This window comes from Hippichthys cyanospilos, chromosome 10 (genome assembly GCF_059441005.1).
Source record: "Hippichthys cyanospilos isolate Australia breed blue-spotted pipefish chromosome 10, RoL_Hcya_1.0, whole genome shotgun sequence".
In the NCBI taxonomy this organism is placed as follows: Eukaryota; Metazoa; Chordata; class Actinopteri; order Syngnathiformes; family Syngnathidae; genus Hippichthys; species Hippichthys cyanospilos.
The window spans coordinates 6,278,779-6,301,994 of NC_142378.1; the positions used below are offsets into that span (position 1 = coordinate 6,278,779).

At 44.2% G+C, this 23,216-nt stretch overlaps 1 protein-coding gene across 2 annotated transcripts in view; it reads left to right on the top strand.

The window, feature by feature from the left end:
* The first annotated feature begins 988 nt into the window (after positions 1 to 988).
* exoc2 (exocyst complex component 2) overlaps positions 989 to 23,216 on the top strand; it is a 32,840-nt gene continuing 10,612 nt past the window's right edge. The window contains exons 1-10 of one of the 2 annotated variants that reach the window (XM_088426450.1): positions 989 to 1,078; positions 15,320 to 15,470; positions 15,589 to 15,765; positions 15,846 to 15,972; positions 16,749 to 16,862; positions 18,640 to 18,764; positions 21,129 to 21,209; positions 22,030 to 22,175; positions 22,331 to 22,412; positions 22,484 to 22,586. In XM_088426450.1, coding sequence (XP_088282576.1) covers positions 15,353 to 15,470; positions 15,589 to 15,765; positions 15,846 to 15,972; positions 16,749 to 16,862; positions 18,640 to 18,764; positions 21,129 to 21,209; positions 22,030 to 22,175; positions 22,331 to 22,412; positions 22,484 to 22,586 — 1,073 coding nt within the window. In that variant the 5' untranslated portion in view covers positions 989 to 1,078; positions 15,320 to 15,352. Of the gene's footprint in view, positions 1,079 to 10,609; positions 10,661 to 15,319; positions 15,471 to 15,588; positions 15,766 to 15,845; positions 15,973 to 16,748; positions 16,863 to 18,639; positions 18,765 to 21,128; positions 21,210 to 22,029; positions 22,176 to 22,330; positions 22,413 to 22,483; positions 22,587 to 23,216 lie in introns of those variants that run through there. The other variant, XM_088426449.1, reaches the window with a different exon arrangement.

Consider the following 23,216-nt stretch of genomic DNA (forward strand, 5'->3'; position numbering starts at 1 on the left):
CCATTTTGGTCATCTTGAAAACCCCATGTTTTGTCATCAATCGCCCCTGATTTTTGCATGAATCCTTTCAACGGCCACTTGCGAACTAGAGAATTTTGTGTTGACACCCCAAAACCACCGGGTGGCACTAGCGGCCAACATGACATTTGCAAGCCTTTCAATGACTTCAATGATGGGTTTAGCCTGGACTCCCGTAATGCAAAAAGTCTTCAAAAGGCATGATACCCTATTTCATGAATATAGCGCTTAGTTACTTTTGCTATTATGGCATTTTTAGGCCAGGCTATTGAAAAATCCCCCAGGGGTTAAAGAAAACAGCCCTTGCATTTAAAAGTCAACCAGTAAACATCCGCGGCGCAGACAAAGATTGTTTTGCTCCTCAGTAAATCGTACACAAAGACATTTTTTACATCGGTCTTGACTTTCAAATGTATTTATTTCCACATTCATTTGTTGTATGCCGTATATTGAGACATTAAAAAGACATAAGTTGCGTGCGGGCGCGAGAGAAGTCTGCAAATTCTTGTACAGTGTACAGATTACCTCTTGGCACCGTCAAAGGAAGGTTTCGGCTTATGATTTGGGGACCTTTCTTGTTTTGAGCTTTTACGTAAACTAATCTGCTAGCGAGCGCGGCTGTTTGCGAAGCCCGCGCATAATGGAAAGTCTTAATAGACGCGAATAGGAGCGAACAGACTCGACGAGAGGGCGTCCCGCCGGCTGCAAGTTTGGGATCAAAGCTTTGGGCACAAAAGCCCACGTTTAGCATGTTAGCATAGCAATGAGTGATCGGCGGCCTTTCATTCAACTTCTTTGAATTCCCGCGCAGCGCTCATTGTTATCCGGGAGTAGACCCGCCACAAAACGCTCTTCTTAAAAATCCCCGCTCAGCCTTTCAGACTCCTTCCTATTGAGGAAAAGATTAAAAAAAAAAACATCAAAGAGACTATAACGCCGCGCGCCGCGGCTTCGGGTTCTGCTCTTCGCTTTGTCGTCGACCGACTTGACCGAGTGGAATTAATGCGGGCGTCTTTTCCGTGCCTCTGGACCGCGCGCGGTGGAGCGCCCGCGTTTTCAGGTGTGTTTGCTTAACACGCACGCCGCTATTTTTAGTTTTGCGAGCGTTTGATGATTTGGGAAGAGGCAATCCCTCGCTAGCGTTGCGCAACATTGTCTTGTTTTGTTTCTAAGGTAGCGAGCCTGCGTGGCGTTTCAACATTCAAAAACACACCTCGGAGTTTTTTTTTTTTCCTTTCACTTTACTTGTTTGATGCGCTGGCATGGAGCTGTCACTGGGGAGTAAACACTTGTCACTTCCAAACTCATAACAAATACTTTCAAACGTTTTGACAAGTATGCTCATGTGCGGGTCAATACCTTGTGCTACTATGGGGGAAAAAATGCATTTTCAAGGTGAAATTTGAAGTTAGTTTTCAGTACAAAGCGCGGTCATTGTTCGGCATCCGTCTCTCGGCGGTTCAAATCATAACAAAAAGATGCAAATGTGCTTTTGTTACAATGCTTTTGGAAACGTTTTATGGTTCGTTTGCTTTTTTTCAACTCTTTTGGTAAATAAGCGCGACTGGGGTCAAAATGGTACTGCTGTTTCTGAGTCCCCCCCCCCCCCCCCCCCCCCAAAAAAAATCTCCAAACAACATATTAAAACAAGAACATCTCCAAGTATGTGTTTGCGTGAGTATGATTACCCGTTTGAAAAGGTGAGCCACGGGCTAATTATGCTGTCAGCTGCCGCTGACTCATGCACATCTCCGCCAAGATCATGGAAGGCAATGGGGCATACCTTCATTTTCACACATATAAACACACAAGTAAACACGCATCATGTGAGGTCGCCTTTAGCTTGAGTATACAAAGTTGGATACATTTTGATACATTTTTCTCAAATGTTTGGTCCTGGTCTGAAATTTACAGTTCGATTGATTCCCAATATTTCACCCTTTTCATAATGAAAATCTGGCTTTTAAACTGTACTGTTTAGACCAATTATAGATTGTTTGGGGTGAAATTTACCGTTTAAATTAGGGGTGTCAAACATAGGGCCCGCGAGCCGGTTCTGGCCCGCAAACAGGGTTGATCCGGCCCGTGTGATCTTTTTTTTTTTTTTTTTTTTTTTTAATGAAAAAGGTGCTTTTTTTTCAATGAATAGTACTGTTTAAGATGTAGGATTAATGTTGAGTGATGTTGTGCTTGTACTATTTTTAAAGTATACGAAAAGAATACTATTTGAAGTTGTTATTCTCAATTTATAGAACTGTATAACATGATTTTATTGGTCCGGGCCACCTGGGAATAGTTTTTTTTCCGTGCGGCCCACAAGCTCAAACGAGTTTAACACCCCTCCCTGGTTTAAATGGATATCCTTGTGTGCCATCTGTTTCCACACGTAAATTTGAATATGCGTGAACAGAATAGAAAAAAAACATTGTCCAGAATGGGATCTTTTTCGATTTAAATCATTTTTCTTGCGGGATAAAAGGAGGATTCCATCTGATACAAGTCGGATTTGTGCCAATGGATTTTTTGAGTCAAGTAAAAAAAAAAAAAAAAAAAAAAATTGATAAAAAATAGATACACATAAAAATATATCACAAAATTTCAGTCTGGTTAATTGAGCGAGTTTGCATATGCGTGATGCACCGAACTAGGACTGTATTGATTATATTGCGCGTTTATTTGAACCTCATCTGCGTATGCCAGTCCCGGTTAAATTTACAGCCAGCCTTGTTGATCGCCCTTTATCGTACCTCATTAGTCCAGATACCTCGATCGATACGGCGCCCGCGTCCTCTTGAATGCTCGAATACACACTAATGGCCGCGGTGCTATTTGGACTCGACAAACAGCCGGGGAACATTACTGTGCCGATAAAGCCGTTGGCCAACGGTATTATCGGCCGAGCGGGCGATAAAAACAGCAAACATCTTTCCTGACATGCGCTTTGTCACGTGGAAACGGGCGCAGATAGGAAATGGATTCAAGTGGCATTTTGTGACAAGATGCTTATTTCTGCCCGTATACTCTATGTGATACATCAAATATTAATTGAGCGTATAGTATAATAAAGGTGCATCTAATGCAATGAAGTAAAGCCATTCTTTAGATTGGGAATATTTCAAGTCGATTGCAAAGCGTGCACAAGGCCAAAGATGCCACAATGAAGCACGTTATAAAGTTGAAATATTCCACTCAAAAATGAGCCGAATTGGGATGAAAAGGGAGTGACCCAACTTTTGTACATCTATGTCTATATCGCACAGTATGACAAGATTTACAGGCTTGACGATGCGATATCCCGATTTGAAACAAGTTGTAGGTTTTCTTTCACCAATAGAAAAAAAAAAGCCTGCGGGCGATTATTTGTGTTGCCGAGGGACAAGAAAGCCGCAACTTGAATGATGTTGAAATAGCGCAATTCCCATTGTAAGGGTGAAAGAAAGGTTTTGTCGGGCGGATGACGGCGAAGAGCAAGTTTGCAAGCATTGTCTCCTTAATCCACTTGCAAGCGCGCCGGGGCTGGAGTTTGACGTCGCCTTTGCCGCCTCGTGACTTTTGTTTACGCAGAAGCTCCGACAAAGGAGCGGGACCGCCGTCGCTCTCCATGTTAATGGAAGGCGCGCCGATAAACGCCCGCTTTAATCCCAACCCGCGTCGTGAGGGAAGAACATCCCGGGCGAAGTGCGCCCTGAGGATTAGCCGCGAGGGTCGCTCAACGGCGTCAAAATTGCTCAACGGCGTCCGTCGACCGTTACGCTTCCGCTTGGACTTATTGGCTTCGACGAGGGCAAAGGGCGTCTTGAGCGCCTGGTGTCGGACCCGCAGAAAAAGTGCGCGGACGATATGGGGGCAGGATACGCCACATTTTGGACGGGCGAACTCTTTCCTTTCCTTCTGCGTGGTGTTTTGGCAATACAGTAATCCCTCGCTGTATCGCGATTCATCTTTCACGGGTTCGCTGCTTCACGGATTTTTTTTTACAGTGTAAAGCTATATTTTTTACAGCGCAATGTGCTCTGAATTCTGACTGGCTCATGGGCTTTACTGTTGTCTCGAAATAAAATATCGACGCTGTACTGTATTCTTTTTTCACTTGTCAATTTACTACAAAAGGCATGAAGATCCAAAACCTTGCTTTCTTCTCTTGTGTCTCTCCTCCAACTGCCGTGTGCGAACGTGCTAGTAAGCACATTGATTGACAGCTTGATCTCTGGGAGCCGATCACGTGACTCGTAGGCGTGCCGAGAGCAAACGCGCACACTATGTAGACACAGACAGCAACGGAGAAATGCGCAGCTTTGGAAATCTGACTTTTATTTCTTTTATAATAAATTGAAATTTCAAGTGTATTGTTATGATATAAGAGGCTTCATTTTAATTCAATGTTCTTCTTCTTGCTCAGAAAAAGAAAGAGCCCTGCAATTACCCATAACAACCCAAAACCATTAGTTTTACGTTTGATGTGGGGAGGTTTTCCAGGTAAAAGCGGGCTTTAGACCATCTGCCTGCATTCCAGCGGGACTCCACGAGAGCGCCTTATGTAATTCGGTTATCGCGATACCTTAACATGAAAGATGTCTCCATTTCAGACGCTTTGTTGTTTTTATGTAACGGCTAGAAGCGTAAAAGCGGTCCGACAGCCAACAGACACGGCGAGAGTCATTTCCAAAGCAGATTATGTAACGGGGACGTCTTGTGGGGGATGTTGGACGCGTCTCCCGAGACCGTCCCTGTATGGTATCGGTTCCGCGAGTTGAGGCCACGGCCCGTGTTAAAACGCACTTTGGCGCGCTCATTGCGAAAGCGTGTCCGCACAACCGATAACTCCAAATAAAAAAACGAGCTGACGTAAAAGCCATTCACCTGCGGGGCGGGAGAAGCGCCGGCTCGATCGGGGTGGAGAAAAAAAAAAACTCTTCCCATGTGGGCCAGACCGATACAACAACTTCAGATGTATTCTTCTTTTTCGCCACGGTCCAAAACAGTACAAGCACAACATCACTACTAATCGTAAAACATTAACGTCACTATTATTCCTAAAACATTTCAAGCCTTTCATTTATTGGACAAAAGTCAGCTCATTTATATAATCAAATCGCCAGCCGGATTAAAGCCGCTTGCAGGCCAGAAGCGGACCGCGGGCCATATGTTTGACAAAAACATACCGCACTTGCAAAAATGTGCAAGCTGCTTTTGAAAGCGCGATAACTAACTTTTCTTAATGAATTCATTCTTTTATCGGCTGGAAATGTTCACCGGCGCGAGATCCATCCATACGTATGTAGTTTTCATGTAGTTTCCCAATGTGGGACCTGCTTTTGAGGGCGGGCTAACTAACTCATCGATGAATATTTTTTCGGGTGAGGCTTCATTTACCCCCCCGAACAAAAATAAATAGGACATGGCAACAAAAGCATTATATGGCTGTACAGTATGGCCTTGGGGTTAGGTGGTGAACTCTTTAGAAGAAGCGTCAAAGTGCTTGTGATGTGCGCACAACATCTCTGTCGCTATCTGCGTGAAATCTAATCCGCCCGTTAACAGACAAGAGCATTTGCCCCTTCCAAAATTCCCGTGCGCCGGAGTTGACAGATTTGCAAACTTACGAGCCCATGCGTATTTTTTCTAGTGTTCTTATTAGTATCAGGATTATTATGATTGTAATACAAGCCCTTTTTTTGTTCTAATTTGCTCTTCTTTTTGGTTATTTGTCAGAATATTCTCTGTGTTGCTCTCGTGCCCGTATTATTATTACTATTATTAGTATTATCAGTAAGCAAATCATATTTTTGTACCGTACCTTCGGGCCAGCCTTTCCACTTGTCATCTTTAATTCATTTTCCTCCCTACTGACTTTCATCTTACGGTGCCAACAATATATACAGTACTTTAAATTGAGATGAAATGCAATTTGAATTGGAGTGAATTCACAATTGAAGTTGAATGCTTTGACCCTAACCCTAACCCTGCGTCCTGGTTGCTTGTTGCGCCTTATGAACCGGTGCCGTTTAAAAGCCGATTCAGCTTCTCAAAACTAGACCTGTCCATTGAGACTGCGGCTTATGATGATGTGCGATTTTTCCGATTTTTGTTTGCGCCTCTTCCCCTGGGCTGACTTTTAACCCGATGCGCCTCGTGCGTGGAAATGTCCCCAAATAGCCGTGTTCGTGGAGGCCGCGCCTTATAACCCGGTGCGTCAACAGAAAAATATGGTTCTTATACCTGGCTACTCATGATTACGTGTTGGTAAAAAAATCTTAGCTGGGCTGACTCTGGTGGACCCTAATGTGCACGAAGTCGCCTTATAACCCGGTGATCGATACTAACCCTAACCCCCGTTGTGATTTACAAGCTAGTAACCAAATGAACCGTATATGTAGACATTTCCCCAAATACACTGTAAGAATGTTGGCCACGCTTTATCATACGGCGCGCCTTATAATGCAGCGTCCATCTTGAGCCTTGACACGAGATCGGGGGAACAGGAAGGAGATGAAGTCCTCTGCGCATTGTTGGGCGCGAGGCCTTCTTTATCGGGTAGTAAGAGCGGGGCCCCCTGGCTTTCGCTCGGCAAAGCAGGATGTCTTTGATGCGGTTCAAAGCTAAAACGCCGCCGGGCCGAAAGCGACCTGGACGTGCACCGCCGCGGGCTCCGTTCCCCGCCGACAATCCTCCGGGTCTCCGTGTGGCCCCCCGCCACCGACGGCGCCCTCGCAAACTCTTTTCCTTCCTGTATTCCGCACGGGCTAATCAGCAGAGGAAATCGCTTATGATCTCAAAGCCCTTCGTTGCGCCGTCCGTATAAACGTAGGTCAGAAGAGCACATTGATCACTGGGATGAGCGGATCCGCCTTGGGGGGGTCATAACACCTTGACAATAGCATACTTCAAACAAGTGCCTGTGTTTAGCTTCTTCTCCGTTTTTTTTGCTCTGTTTTCACTGGAAACCAGTCAGTCAGCTTCACCTCCGCACCCAAACAGGGTTTGAAGGACTGCGAATTATTTTACGTACAATTAATAACTTTAATTCGTCTGCAAACTTGGCAAAGCAAGTCACACGTGATCGCCGTCATCCGGAGGTTTGAAAATGGACTGATGTTTTTCTTGCTCTTTCAATACGGCAAGGCTCGCTCACAAATGACAATCTTGGGCGCCCCCTTCTGGCCCATCGATAAAAACACGCCAAGGAGTAGGTAGGCTTCTTAAAACATAAACGAACTGACCTTAAATAAAAGGGATTTTTCATTGGGATGATAGTTTGGACGAAAGCAAAATATGTCAACCGTTTAAAAATCACAAGTAACGTGTTGTTAAATATTCCAAGGCAAACTGAGAGAAAATGAACATGCGTGTGGTGCAGAATATGAGATTGACAAGGATTTGCAAAGCAATTGGAAGGGCTGGCTGTCTTGCTTTTTTTTTTTCTTTTTTGCCACCCTTGTGGATGTTTCAAAGCCTTTTCCCAGAGTGTTTCTGGACAGGGAAGAGGTTCTGTGGCCGGCGATACACAGAAGCCTGTTTGTTGTCTGGCCCGGAGGAGGGAAAGGAATGATGTTATGAGAGCCCATCCAACATGTTATTTTAACCTGGGTGGTAAGGGCTTGGACATATTTTGCAGAACGCCCCTTTCTATCCGCTCACATCCACCCCGAATTCGCAGCTTCGGGGTTCTTCCGTCTTGTCATAATACCGACGGGTATCGGCTCACCAAAATTACACAGCTTGTATATTTATTAATTGATGAAGGTAATATGCGCTCCTGCACAATTTCACATTCATCACCCCACTTTTACATTCCTGCCATAATTCAGAGACCGAATCTATTTTTTCGACTCTATTCAAATGATTTTATGACAATATATGTAATAAAACCCTATCACAGACACCGAATCTATTTTTTTTTTACTCTATTCAAATTATTTTTTTATTACACCCGTTGTGGTGTTATCATTCATAGGGTCCTTGTCAAATAAGTTTTCTATTGTAGGTTCATTTGAGCGGATTCTTTGGCTACTCAATGCTGCCCGATGTTGTCCGGCAAGGTGCTAGCTGTGTTTATTGATTGATTGATCGATTGATTGATTGGTTGATTGGTTGATTTTCTGGAGTGTCCGTCATTAGCTTCAAACAACAACATTGAATGCAAATAATTTGACCTATCTGTAATAGAAATAAATGGGTTGTTATTAAAACTGAAAGTTAGTTAGTTAGTTAGTTAGTTAGTTAGTTAGTTAGTTAGTTAGTTAGTTAGTTAGTTAGTTTAAAGGATAAACTTATAACTTTTCACAGATAAATCCGTTTTGGAAAAGCGCACGTTTGACCAATATAGCGATTGAAAAAAAAAGTAGAAATTGGAAGCGGGGCTAAATCCAAATGCGGCGAAGCCAGCTGGAGTTATTGTGTTATCCAAAGAGCGGAGACCTGCCCAGGTTATCGTCATGTCAACACTCGGCGAATGATCTCACCGCAGTGATCTTTGACATTGAGGGATTCGTACTTGTTTGATGTCCGGTAGTTGAAATGCCCCGCGCAGGAAGGAAGTGCTCACCCGCCGGTGGCCTGTTCCATCTTCAGGAGCTCCGTGGGAGGGAGGGTGGATTTCGGCGCAATATTTACAATGACCCTTTCCTCCGACTGGCCGGGGGCCCATGGGAAAAAAGCGCAGAAGACAAACAATGAACAATGGGGCTCGGGGATGAGCAATGGTGCCAGCGCGGCATGTGCCGTTTCGGGGGAGGGGGTCAGAGGAAGGATCGAGGCACCTCGGCTGGCCCGGGGGCGTACACCTTGGACACCTGTTCGCAACGCGCCTGCTATTCCTAGACGAGCCGCGCCTTCCCATTTTGACAAGTGTGCTGTACCTGTTTGAGAAGCACTCGTGGTCTGATGGAAGCAAAACGCATGTGTTCGCAAGGGGCTCAGCTACAACGTTCATGACCGATAGGCTGATATATATCTTAATCGGTGGTCGTCATTTTGCCTCATCGCTTTTTTTGTATCCAAATTTTCATTCAATTTGAGAGGGAATGTTAAAATCACACGCAGACACGCGTAAATAGTCGAAATGTTTTCCGAATATGCACTCCAGTTGAGATAAAAATAGAAAAGATCACTGCCACGTAACATTGCAAAAAACAATATCTCTATCCTAACAAAGATTCGCTTGCTAATACATGTGACATGCTATTGTGATTGGTCACTCCTGCGCCACGCCGACCTCGATGGGGTAGTCAAGCTCGGTGCCTCTAAGTGCTTGTTTATGTGGACAAACAAACAGCATCTGAATAGCGACAGCATCCGCGCAAACTTTTTAAGATGGGCCCGTCTAGTCGGACAGGATGGCTTCCCGGGGGAGTGGGCCTGGCCTTATCCAGATTTCTCTCTGCCCCGCACAATTTGCTCAGATAAATGCAAGGCTATCTGTGTGGTGGCGTGCCTGGGTGGTCTCTGATGCATTTGCAACGATGCTGCGCGTTTCCCAGAACGTCTGGAAATACCTCGGTGATGCACCGTGAAAAGGGAATTGCTCTAAGAGGGCAGGCGAGGCGAGGCCGGTCTTCAACTGCTGATCTTCAAAGCCGCTGGAAGACATTCTCACTGCTATCGCAACATTCTTTGTTGTTGTTGTTGTTGCTATTCAGTTAAACAGGGGGCTCAAACTTTTTGGACTCATTGATCCCTCTTAAAAAGCCAATGCGCCCCCAATTGCAGATGTTTGCCGAAAAAAAATAAGAAGAACATTTAAGCCCTTTTAATTCAGCAACAGATTCAATTTGACAACAGGTATATTTGTTACTTTTCGGCCATACTGACGTTTAGAAAACAAAAACATCGCAAATTGCACGCCTCCATGGACCCCACGGAGCCCACTTTGAGAACCACTGCACTTAAACATGAATGGAAATCTGCTCCATTTTACTACGGAAACATGAGATTATCACTTTTTAACTATATATATATATATATATATATATATATATATATATATATATATATATATATATATATATATATATATATATATATATATATATATATATATATATATATATATATATATATATATATATATATATAACGCTCTGAACAAGAACACAATGAAATATATTAAAAAAAAAACATTAGCACTCCCGTGAAACTATCGATTCTATTCTAATTATTGTTTGACTTTATTCACTTTGCATCATTCTGAGCAGCGCTCTCAATTTTGTTGTATATCTGCTGTCATATCACAGTAAAGGCATTCTATTCTATTCTATTCTATTCTATTCTATTCTATTCTATTCTATTCTATTCTATTCTATTCTATAATGATACGAATTCATTTACTATTTCTTTGACTGTAGTAAGCATTCGGGATCGTGTCTGCACAGAGCACAGGAAGCAGTACCAGGAGCATAAGAATTTAAAATGTAAGTTTGATTTCATTTCCCAAAATATGTCCATAAGTGTTTTTCAAATTGTTTAATATTGTATATTATTTTTTTTCGACCTTGTTACCACTTTGGGTGTGCGCAGCTCGAAAGTGTCGGTCACACAATTTTCTTCCTTTTACACTACTTTTGTTCTGAAAGTATCGCCTTAGGAACGGATATCCGGGAAAAGCCCAGGAAACGTTAGCGACAGCTCGACAGCGATTCTTGCAGTAAGTTTATTATCTCTTGTGTGTTGTTAAAATGCAGTTCGACTTGAAATGTTGCACGATACTAGATAATGTTTTACGTCGTATTCGAAGTCGGGCGAAACACAAATGTTGGCAATTTACTCGCTTTCCGTGTTGAAATGAGGTCTGTCGCCCCCCTCCATTTAGCATTGAGAGATGTCAACATTGCAAATGTTGCCCCTCGAGCTCTCGTATGAAGCCGTCGACCACCACTTTTGCGTCTTATATTATTTAGGAAGTCGTTTGCTTTTAGACGCAGGGGATTCTTTTCATTGTATTTGAATGTCTTCATCCCCAGGATGATCGCTGCAGAGAATTGATTCGTGGGCGATTTTATTTCAGAAAACTTCTGTCAAGGTTTGATTTGCAAGTATGCAGTTGATGTCGCGCACACAAGCACAAATGTAATGTAAAAAACCTCCCAAACCCTTTAAATAATATTCATAAATCATAAAAATGCATCAAAAATGGTAACAAATACATATTAGAATTAGTGCATAGTAAATATGGAATTCAAAATTCTTTTGGTTGCCTTGAGATGGTGCTGGTGATGAGTGCAGAGAGAGACCTTTTTAGGTTGTTTTATTTGTAATGTTTTCTTACATTTTCAGTGATCTAGCATCATTTACAAGTCCATGGGAGAAATAGTGTTTATTTTTGGATCGTTTTGAGTATATAATTTTAATTATGTTTAGTTTGCTTCCTGTGTGATGTCATTCTGCCCATTCGCTAAAGTGCTAACGACATGTATAATTTTAGCCATAGCTAAAGTTTTATTTTTTGTTTGTTAGTTCCACGGTGTGAACTGCTGGTGGTTAAGTGCGTACGGAGCGTGTAAAGATGAAAAGTACAAGACAACAGTAAAGATCAAGGCGGAAAAAAAACTGCGTTTCGTTCAACAAGCTGGCATATTAATAAATGATAAAAATGCATCAAAAACTGTAACAAACAAACATTGTAGGATGTGATGACATATTATGTTGCAGTCTCGTTCAAGCTAGATTTCTCATATTATACGTCAACAACGTCGCCTTGCGCATCCTGAATTTTCTTTCATAACTAGAGAGAATATTTTTCCCGCAGAGGCGTCTTGTAACTGGAATTTTTCGTAACAAGAGGCGTTCGTAAGTAGAGGTACCACGGCACGTCGCTCATCCCCGCTTAGCGCTGCGTGTGAATGTCCGGGGCGGGTGTTGGAACATGTTCTGTTTCCCACCCCCCTCCCATGGCTCAAATTGAAAAATTTGGGTGGCCCCGCTTGTTTGTTTTGGCTGAAGGTAGCGGCTTGGCTTTTTTTCCCGTCGCCCCGGCTCCATCGGGCTCAAGCTCGTTTGCCAAGCGCCACTTTGCTCTCACCCCCTGACCCGGCAGTCGCCCTCCTGCTGACGGGACCGCTCAGCCGCCTCTCATCACCGCGTGCTTTCTTGACCCGGGCAGACCAGAGAGGTGCGCAAAGCGCCGGGAGACGGCTCTCGCGAGATGACAAACCCGGAGATTGAAGTCGCAAAGAGTCTGGGAGAAGCCGCCGGTCTTTGGCCCGTTTGCTGTACACGATGGCGTTTCGCCTCAAAATAGGAAAAATTTAACTGTTATTGTTTTTGCTGTTTCTAAAATGGTTGTTTTGCACTCTAGTGTTTACTTAAGAGTCGGTGACGGCGGAAAAGCAAAGTTACAAAGAGTTTTCATTTGGGATGTCCCCATCACATTTTTTTTTGTTGAAAACGAGGGAAAAAAAACCTCGACTTGTACTTTGAGAAATAAGGAGGGAGCACCTTAGGAGGAGGGAAATCAATAGTTATATTTGTGAAGAAGAAATACTCTTGCATTTAGACTGAGAAAATGGAATCGGAATTGGTACTAATGAATATTCTGCAAACGGTTGTAACTTGAGCCTTTGGAAATGTGCTTCTCTGTAAAGTGCGAAGGTTGAATTGTTGTCATCCTGCTACAAAGGCGCCCGTCTCCAGACTCTTAAGCCTCAAAAACAAATGTTGTGCTCCCTATTATATATCTGCTTGTTGGTTTAGGATTTTCATTTGGGAAACGGAGGACTTGATTTTAGTCGCTGAAAAGTAGCGGAGGCCTACAAACAAATCCGCGTGCGCTCTCGGAGATAAGCCGCATCGGGAGGCGAGAGGGGGAGCCGGAGGTTCACGCTAGGCTTGGGCTAGGTGCTTGGGGGGGGGCAATGCGATGATGTGTCTAAATGGGCCCCTTTGTGCCCCTCGAGCCATCATACACACTTGCCAATCACTGCCACATGTGAACGCTCTTTGAAATGAAGCCAGGCATGAATGCGTCTTTCACAATATAAACATGTGCTTGCCATGTTTCTTAATGGCCGCCTGTTTGAAGGTGACGAAAAAAAAAAACAGACTTGACCTAAAAATTGTCACTCCCTCTAATCTTCTGGCAACAGGCCGAACGAGCATCTTGTCCAAATGACAGTAGAAGGGGAAAAATGCAAGCAGAATTGAATGTGGGATTCGAGTAAAGTTGTTTTTACATGGAAAAGGCAAACTTTTTTGTCTTTAAAAGTATGGAGTCGGATGGCTGTGAAAACGGCGCGTTTAACAATTCGTAAGAGTACGAGCGCAAATTGCCTTGAGTTGGATTGTTTTTGTATGAGTACCGCTCCACATTGTGTCAACAAATCAAAAACTTGTGAGTGCTATTTCGCATACAACTCTGGTTTACAATTTTGGCATTTTATCTTGAAGTCTCCAGTTACTTTTGGACGTATTTTTGAGTACGTTTGAAGGAAGGTCAAAATGTTTAGTCCACATTTACAGCCTCAAGCAAGACTTCTTCTGACTCGATTGGTTCTTCGTCATCACTGTTCATCCTGTGCCGAAAAAAAACAAATCTTTTTGGGTGGTTGGCGTGTGATGCTGCCCCTCTCCCCAGTTTTGCGAAGAGGGGTCTGGCCAGTGTTCCTGTGTTCAAGCGCAGCCCCCGGAGCAAAGTAAACACAGCGGCGCTTTTCTCATCCCACCCGTGGGCAGGCGCTGCCCCGGACCGCACACCGAGCGCCGACGCGTCCCCATACGGCCCGGCGGACACGCCGCACGTTCGGACCACTCTCTGCGAGCTAGTGCAGGGGTGTCAAACCCATTGTTACGGCGGGCCACATCATAGCTCGGGTTTCTGTCAGAAGGCCGCCACGACTGTGAAATCAAATACGTTTTTCGAACTAATTTTGAAATCAAGAGACCGGTACAAACTTTTCAAAAGAGCGATCGGGAACAGAAACGCAGAGACGACTCGCACATTTATTATTTCAAGCAGAAAACCAAAGTGGAATCGGCATTTGGCGGGCCACGTAAAATGAGGCGGCGGGCCGGATCGGTCCCCCGGGCCTTCAGTTTGACACCAGTGCGTCTCTTTGCCCGCTCGTACTTCCGGTTGGGGTCTGCGATCGTCCTCGCCCCATTGAGTAAACTTGGAAGCTACCTTTGTGGTGTTATCCGGTTTTGTTTTTGGCAACGCGGGGAGATACGATAGATTGCGTAATATCATCTGGAAATGCTGTCACTAATGAATAGGCCTGGGAATCTTCCGCTCTCACCATTTGATTAGATGACCGTTTTTGGGTCTACGATTCGAATTTCCATTTCAAATCATTGGATTCCATTAACGATGCCTCACTCGCTAGATGTGCAAAGAATCTACTGCTTCTATACTACTTCCATCTCTTTGGGGAGACAGAACAACAAAAGAAGACAAGGTGTCTCTCTTTTTTTTTTTTACAACTCTTACATTTTGTACGATAAGGACTTTTTTCGTGTCTTTTTCAACAAAAACATGCAGACCACATCTGCCACTCTTTGAAGCTAGCTCTAAATTTCATAGTCTTTGTAGTATAAAAGAATGTTTTTTTTTTCCTGTCGATTTTGGGACCTTTAGATTCGATTGCGAATCGTGGTAAATGAGAATTACGATTTTTGCGAATTGATTTTCGGCTCTGCGGGACTAATTACCGCGCGCGTCCGTATGAAATCTTTTGCTCTTTGCTAAAAATGCCCTTTGCTACTTTTGCACTATTGTAGCCAACGTTATTATAATTAGCGAGGAGGGTCTGGATTGATGAGATTTGACGTCAGCCGGTAGCAATTGATTTGAGTTTTTTTCTTGCGGCTGATCTCGCGTCTCCTTCGAGTCCACGCGGAATAATTGTTGAGGCCGGACTGGTTTATTTATTCTTGGCTAGGAGGTTTACATTCTTTCCCCCGTTGCTCGCCATTCCTGACTCCTCACTCCCATTTCCACTGCCTCACGGATAACTCGTTTGAAATACTTTGAATCAATCGTGTCGCATACCGTCAGGATTTCGTGTCGTTCAGCTTATCTAGCCTTGATTTAAAAAAAATAACAGCGCAAATGACTTTTTTATTCATTCGAATCGAATTGGATTTCAGTTCTTTATTTATATATTAGTTACCCGATTTATTGTCCATATTATTAGTATGCGCCACTTGCGGCAGCAGCATTCGCAATTTCATTGTATACCTGTCTACATTGACCCAGTGGGGTATATCGTATGGCGCGTCTGTTTCTTTGACTTCCAGTGTACATAAGACTGTAGAATTCTTAAGGTTACTAATGTTTGCCGTTATGTGTGTGTTTGTATCCCCCCCGAAGGTTTGGACGAGCCCGCGCCTGCCCGAGAGCAAGATGTCCCGCGCCCGTCCTCCCCCGCTGGTCACGGGCATCTCCCCCAAGGAGGGTGCGGCCTGGACCAAAGTGACCATCCGCGGCGAAAACCTGGGCACGGGCTCGGCCGATCTTATCGGTAGCGTATAACCGATATGGCGCATACTTTCAGTAGTTCGGGAGTCGCCGAAGCCGAAAACGTATTAGCCAAGGCGCGCAAGTGAAAATGAGCTTCCCTCTTTCCTGGTCGTATGGAGGCCTGTCCATCTGCGGCCATAACTGCCTGCTGACGGCCGAGTGGATGTCGGCCAGCAAGATCGTGTGCCGCGTGGGCCCGGCCAAAGACGACAAGGGGGAGATCGTCGTCACCACCAAGTCCGGAGGTCTCGGGACCTCCACCGTCTCCTTCAAACTGCTCAAGCCCGAGAGGATCGGTAAGACCCGCGCCAAAAGATGACGATTTTGATCGACGGTTTTTGAACGGGGCTCGTTCTCGTTCCCGCCCGGCTCGCAGGTATTCTGGAGCAGTCGGCCGTGTGGGTGGACGAGCTCAACTACTACGACTTGAGGACGGAGCGCAACAAAGGCATCTCGCCTCTCTCCCTGCGCCCCAACAACCCGCTGGGCATCGACATAGACAAGTACGCCGAACGTGGTTCCGTTGCCGTAAACGCGTTGAGGCGACTCGCTTGGTCTCGGTTTGCGTCATGAGAGAAACGCGCTGGCTGAGAAATGCGGCTCCCGCTGAAAAAAAAATGCCGCTGCCGCTGACCCTCGCGCTTGGCGCTCCAAACGCAATCTTTCCGGGCTGCGTTTGTTGTTCGGGGCTCAGTTAACAGCCAATCACAGCTCAGCTTGTAAACGTCACGTGACCGAACTCAAAAAAGCCAAGTGAGTCCTGATCTGTGATGGCAGTCATTGACAAAACGGCTGGCCTGCCCCGCCCCGCGAGATGCTTTCAAACAGGTGGATTTTGCCGCCTCATTATTGAGCTGCAAAATCTATTATTACTTTTCACCGCCTTAAAAAAAAAAACATTTTAAGAAGAATGTTCGGACTTTTTTTCTGCCCTCACTTGCGAGTGGGATTGTGTTGGCTCATTAGTTGACATCAAACTTGTCTAATGAAGCACAAATCCAAGTGCGCTTCCCACGCCAATTTTGAACACCGCCCTCTAGTGGCGTTAAGACAGATTTAAGCAGTTGCTGTTTGAAAGTTTCACAGATACAGCATAAGGATACGGCATTATGTCTTATCGAAATGATATTTCAGATTTGGTATTTTTTGTAGACATTGCATTTATTTCCAGGAATTTCTCCGTGTTTCACATTTTTGTCTGTCCCTGAAAGGAGACAGTTGAAGAAAGTTGTGAAATATCTCCCTGTTTTTTCTCACATTGACATATGTGTCTCCATAGAGGGATGTTCCCGCTGAAAGACATTGAGATGACGTTTCCGGGGATGAGTGGGGACTTCACCACTGAGAACTTCTCGGCAACGTGGTATCTTATCGAAAACCACGCAGGAGCTAGGTAGGATTTTTTTTTCTTTTCTTTGCGCTGAGAGAATCATAACAACTCGGGATGCAACGATACCACTTTTTTGGGAGGGACCTAATATGAGTGCAAGTGCTTCCATTTCGAGTACTTGTCAAAAGCACATATGTTAGTGCCGTTAGTTCTTGAAATTGGGAATGAAATATGCTTTCGTCAAATTGCAACAGTAAATAAATGTACTGTGCACATGGCACGCGTTTCTCTCCGATGTAAAGCAGCCGAATGTTTTGCCAATAATCGATGTCATTATTTCACTTGTTTGAGTGTTTTTCTTTTCAATATTTAATGGAAAGGAGAAAATGGCTGGCATTGAATGAGTCAAGGGATCAAGAAATAATTTCTTTTGCTCTTTTTTTTTAATTCAATGGTCTGACGATCAATATTTTAGTCTAAGCGAGCACAATTCAGCACTGACCTATTCAACGATGGCTGTAACGAAATAATGGTAAATCATCTGTCAAAAGTGTTGAAGGAAATGTGGCAGCGTTGAGGCAGACGATTTATTTTGGACTCCTGCCTTCCTGTCCCCTCCGCTTGGCCGTCGTGTGACCCAGACCTCTGAATCCTGGATGACACACAACTCTGGTAGCGCCTTGCTAGCCCTATGTTTCTTCCTGCTAAGGAAATGTCATTCTAGACACTGACACGGACTCATACGCTGGCATATTTATAATTTTGTGTGTGTGCGTGCACCTGCAGCCTATGAGCTATAAGTCCATTTATTTCCAATGGTAAACATTGGGTAAATGGGTCCTACGTAGCGTTGGGGTTGTTTGCAACCATGTTAAAATGTTTATTTGTTGTCGTTCCTGTTTTAATCGAATTGAATTGCGGGCGGAACGGTGTTTCGTCCGTCTGCTTCACAGTTCAGGGACCGCGGTTCCAATCCGGCTGGCTCCGGCTTTCCTGTGCGGAGTTCGCTTGTTCTCTCTGAGCCACTCCAAAAACGTGCACGGCAGGCGTATTGGACATACTCAGTTGTCCCTCTGTGTGATTGGGCGCGCGAATGCTTGTTTGTACCTTTGAGCCCCGCAATTGGCTGAGGGCGTCCCCCGCCGACTGGCCAAAGCCGGCCGAGATAGGCGCCGGCAAGCCTGCGACCCGTGTTAGGATAAGCGGCGACAGAAAATGGAGGAATGGATTATCTGCTTTTCCGGACTATAGGTGCACCGATTATAGGGCGCACCTTCAATGAATGGCCTATTTTAGATCTGTTCTCATATATAAAGCGCACCGCTTTTATGAGGCGCATAGGATAGAAGCCACAGTAGTGGCTGGAGTTGCGCTAAAGGGAAAACAATCAGATAAGTCTGTCAAACTATATTAAGAGACAATCAGAAATGAAGAATACATGTGCAAAGGACTACCTGAAGAATAGGGGCAAAAAGTGCCTCTTGATTACATTCAAAGACTGTTTCAAAACCAATCAAGTGTTTAGGAAAACGTAATAATGATTCAATTAAATATTAAAGGTCAAATGTTGCACCAAATTGCAACCAAAAACTTCAAAATATATTGTCTTGTCGATTTGAAAAACGATTGATTTGATCAAATCCGCACTTTGTTTTGATTTTAGTTTGATGTCTTCCAGCAAACATTTATTGTTTATCTTCATTTGTTCATGTATTTATTTGATGACATAACACAATAATGACACAAACCCTTTATGGTAAAACTTGAAACGCGTGTCGTTAATTGATGACACGAAAGACCGGAGTCTTACTGAAAGTGACCTTTCGGTGCTGTTTCGTAGCTTTGAGCAGTTAAAGATGGCCGCCAGCAATCTGAAGAAGCAGGCCAACAAGAAGAACGAGGGCAGTCTGGCCTACGTGAAAGGAGGACTCAGTACTTTCTTTGAGGCTCAGGACGCTCTGGCAGGTGAGAAGCCTCCAGACGTTCGGACGTCAACTTGAATTCTCGTGTTTGCTTATGCCCCCGCGGCCTTCAAAAGAGACGGGCCCCTCTTCTCCTTTTGGTAGGTTTTTTCCTCATCTGGAGATGAACTCTTTCGGTGCCGTCGATGAGAACTTTCATCATGTCAAATACTTGGCTTGTGTGCCTGTGACAACAATTCTTAGCGCCTAGGTTTTTGATTTTTTTCAACAAATGGAATACGTGGACAAAGTGTTATTTAGTCATCAAAAACACATGGACTGTTTTTGTACATGGACGGGAAGCAAACGCATCTTTTCACACAAAAAAAGCTCCTTTTCTCCTTTAGTCCAAAATATGGCGCTCAAATGACCGATTTTCAAACAGCGATCCCTAAGTAACAGAATAAGGTAGAATCATACTTTTGTTTCGAGGTGAAGAATGGAATCCAAGCTTTCATGTAATACCTCGTTTGCGTACGTTGAATTTGCGCGCAATATTTTCTCGACTTTGAAAGATCCGTCAGAATGCTCAAAAATCAGCTGGCACTTTGGCGCTTGCCTTTTCAAATAACGTGCGGCACTGAAAAAGTTAAGGGGATGTACCGACTTTGTAAACTCACAGAAGATTTTTTTTTTTTTTTTTAAGTTTACTGGTATAAACTAAAGGGGGCCAAGACTCATGTATTCAACTCGTCCTACGTAGCCGTATCCGAGATGCTAATCTGGCGCTAAACGGTTAGCGAACAATGCACTGATATGGGGAGCTAGCAAAATTGATAAATCGAGCGAACGCGGTTAATTGCTAGCAAATCCAACGCCAACAAATTCAGGACAGGATAAGTCAAGTTCTACGGATACGTCAGCCTCTCCGGTCCTCCTGTCGGCGTTATCTCTTCTGCCTAAAACGCGGCTGCCGGGAAAATAGTCTAAACGTAGCCTTAGCTTGTCATTTGCGCATTTGATTGTTTAGGCTTTTCTTCCGCCGGAGCCGCTCGCTTACTTCCTCGGTCTATTTGTACGCACACTTTCTACCTCCGTCTTTATTATTATTGCTTTCCGTGCATTTGTGCCCCCGTTTGGGAGGGAGGCGATGTTTTTGCCGTTTGGGGCGGTGTCCAAATAAACAGAGCGCTAGCATACAATGCAAAAATGAATATTAGGATGGGTGAAGTTGATAACAGACCCCGTAAGAGCGACGGGAACAATACGCGCTCAAACTGGCCTTGGGAGCCAGCGCGCCCGCCAAAGAAAAGACAAATGTAAAAATGGCCAACGTTTGGCGCGGCCGGACCGAGAAGCGCACCCTTGCGGCGCTTTGCACCGGCTATTATGCTTTCGCTTCAGCCGTACACTGGTAGCGTATTTTCTGCACTATAAGGTACCCGTCAAAGCATCGCGGTGCGCCTCGTACGGTGCGCGGGAAATGTATACATCCAAACTCAATTGCTGTATATACTGTAGCTAAAACCCAATACATGTCAAACTCCTGTCCTGGATGGACGGTATCTTGCATGTTTTCGACATTTTCGAGCTTGAAAACGATCCTAATCGAATCATACGCGTTGGGGGAGGAACATTGAAAAGGTGCGGATGGCGGAACTCGGGGACTGGAGTTTGACACGTATTCATAACCATAATTCCCTTTTCATCTTCCAAGCCTGATTTTGCGTAACGCGCGGACAAAGCATTCAGTCACGCTGGTGCAAACTCCCCTCAGGACGCCAGAGCCATTAAGAAATGCTAACTAGTGACCGAAAGGCGAAGCGTACGAGGAGGCAAGCCGCGTTCCTACGAGCGAGCGGACGATCACGCGTCCGGCTTTGTTGTTCCTGAAATGTTGAAATTTGGGCTTTTTCATTGTTGTGTCAAAAGGAAGCGCCCGAGCCTCGCAGGAAACAGAAGCGCCGGCGCGTTCGGAAAACGCTCCGTTCCCAGGGCCGACGGGAGTCAAAACATGTCCAGCTTTAGATTTGGATCCACGCCGGTTCGGGTCCTCAATAGTCGCAGGAAGCAGAGCGGGAGCCGCGGCTCTTCCTCGAGTGGCGGCCCGGCGCGCGCCGTCCGGAGCTTGACCCCCCCCTAAATGTTTGGCTTGGCCGCCGCGTCATGGGGCCCGCACGCAGCCGGCCGCCGTCGGAGCAAAGTCTTCCTGTCCTTCGGGCTCCCTTTCATCAAACGGACCACAACTGCACATACGCAAAAAGGAATTCTCCCCCTTCCGCGTTTCACAATTAGCATTTTGCACAATTGCGGTCAACGTATCGCAGCTAACAGCGACCCCTGTTAGCTACGTATATTGTTAGTGCGGCCCCGAATGAACTTTTGTCTTTAAAAACACAAAGTTGTAAGTGATGTTTTTGTTTTGCAGCCATCCACCAGAGGCAAGATTCAGATGGGACTGAAAGAGTGGAGGGATCCATGACCCAGCGCCTGGAAGTCATCCTCAACAGTTAGGTTTTTTTTTTTTTTGCCATGTAGGGATTTCTCATAGCAAAGGCCCCTCGAAATATGCTAATATTCTAAATTCCTTTGTCTTTTCACAACATTTCTTATGCTTTTGCAAGTACAAAAAATGTGGACTTATTGGAAAAAAAACATACAAACACAATATAAATGGAAACAAAATCAAAATTACATTCGAAAACTGAAACAGGAAAAAAGCATCAACAATAGATATAGCAGTTCAGTAGTTTACTCCTTCAAAGTGAGTAGGAAGAAATTCAAGAACTTGTTTTCTTTCAATTGTTACATGATATTTAAATACTAGATGAGTTATACGTAGTGAAATAATGTAAGATGTCATAAATAAAACCCGAATGAGATACACATCTCCTAATTCACAATTTTCTGGAGAACATCAACTTTATACACGATTCATATGTAGCAGTGTTTATGGATCTATTCCATAACTAGTGCATTTCATAAATTTAATGGTGAGCATTTGTCTCACACATAGCAGAAATGAAGCTTTTTCATCCAACTAAATGACAACTATGCATGCAAGGGAATAAATATAGCATAGTATAGTGTAGTATGGTATAGTATAGTCATTTTGCATTTTTTTTCTCCTTTCGGGTCCTTTTAATTGGTTGCTTCTTTTTTTTCTTGCGTGCTTCTCTCTCGTAAGGCGTTTTTGTTTTTTGTTTGCGATAACTTTCTTTTGTCGGCTTAGTTTTTTGTTTGCGCGATTTGCTCTTTGGGGCCAGCGTATCAATGCGGCGTTTGTAAATTCCCGGCGGGCTCCGTTTTGATTGCCGTCTCGTCGACAGGAGCGAGCGACACGGCGGATACGCTTTTCCAAGAGGTTTTGGGGCGGAAGGACAAAGCCGACTCCACGCGCAACGCGCTCAACGTCCTGCAGCGCTTCAAGTTCCTTTTTAACCTGCCCCTAAACATCGAACGCAACATACACAAGGTAGCGCGGAAACACAGAAATGTCTTTGGAGAGCTTCGAGTTGAAAACGGAGCGAACGAAAAACCAATGCGTGAAATCGAAATTTGTTCAAACGATCGCTCGGCGGCGCCGTGCAACGGAACCGAACCAACGTTGAAGTTGAACGGTGTTTGCAGGGAGATTACGACGTGGTGATAAACGACTACGAGAAGGCCAAGTCTCTTTTCGGCAACACGGAGGTCCCGGTTTTTAAAAAAGGTAGGCTGGCGTTTGTCGACAAGGAGCAAAGAAGAGGAAAAAGTGGAAATGATGATCTTTCTCTTTGTCAGTGTACGCGGAGGTTGAGACCAGGATCAGGGCCCTCAGGAGCTTACTCCTCGAAAAGCTGCTGCAGACCCCCTCCACGCTACATGATCAAAAGAGATATATCAGGTGAGGCTTCCTCAATATCTTATTTTGTCTTAACCGCCGTTAATAACCATTCGATCGTTGGGTCGCATGCTCGCCTTCACCTATTTATTGCTTTTTTTTGTTTGTTTTTTTCTTATATCTCTTGCTGTTGTGTCTTGAGTTTTTTTTAAATTTCATTCCCAAAATGCAAGAAAAAAATATGCCTGCTCTAAAATTATTGTTCCTATATATATATATATATATATATATATATATATATATATATATATATATATATATATATATATATATATATATATATATCCGATTCAGGAGGAAAAAAAACATCAGGTTTCTTTTCAAATATTAGTAGTTGTACTAGTGGTGGTTTAAGTAGCAGTGGGAGGTTTTTTTTTTGTTATTGATGCTGTTAAATAATCCAAAGTACACAGATTTTGTTAAGTGTAGTTATTGTTTTTTTACAATGTTGGAGCATTTACATATTTTAGGCTGCTTCACTAGCCAAATGGCAGGTGTCATGTACAAAGAAAAACTATTTGGAAGCACTTTTTCTGTCTTGGGTGCAAAAAAAAATAAAAAACAGCGATTGGGACATCTCTGAAGCGAATTTGACCTCAATTCCAGTTAAAAACAGGACAGAAAGTTGACGTG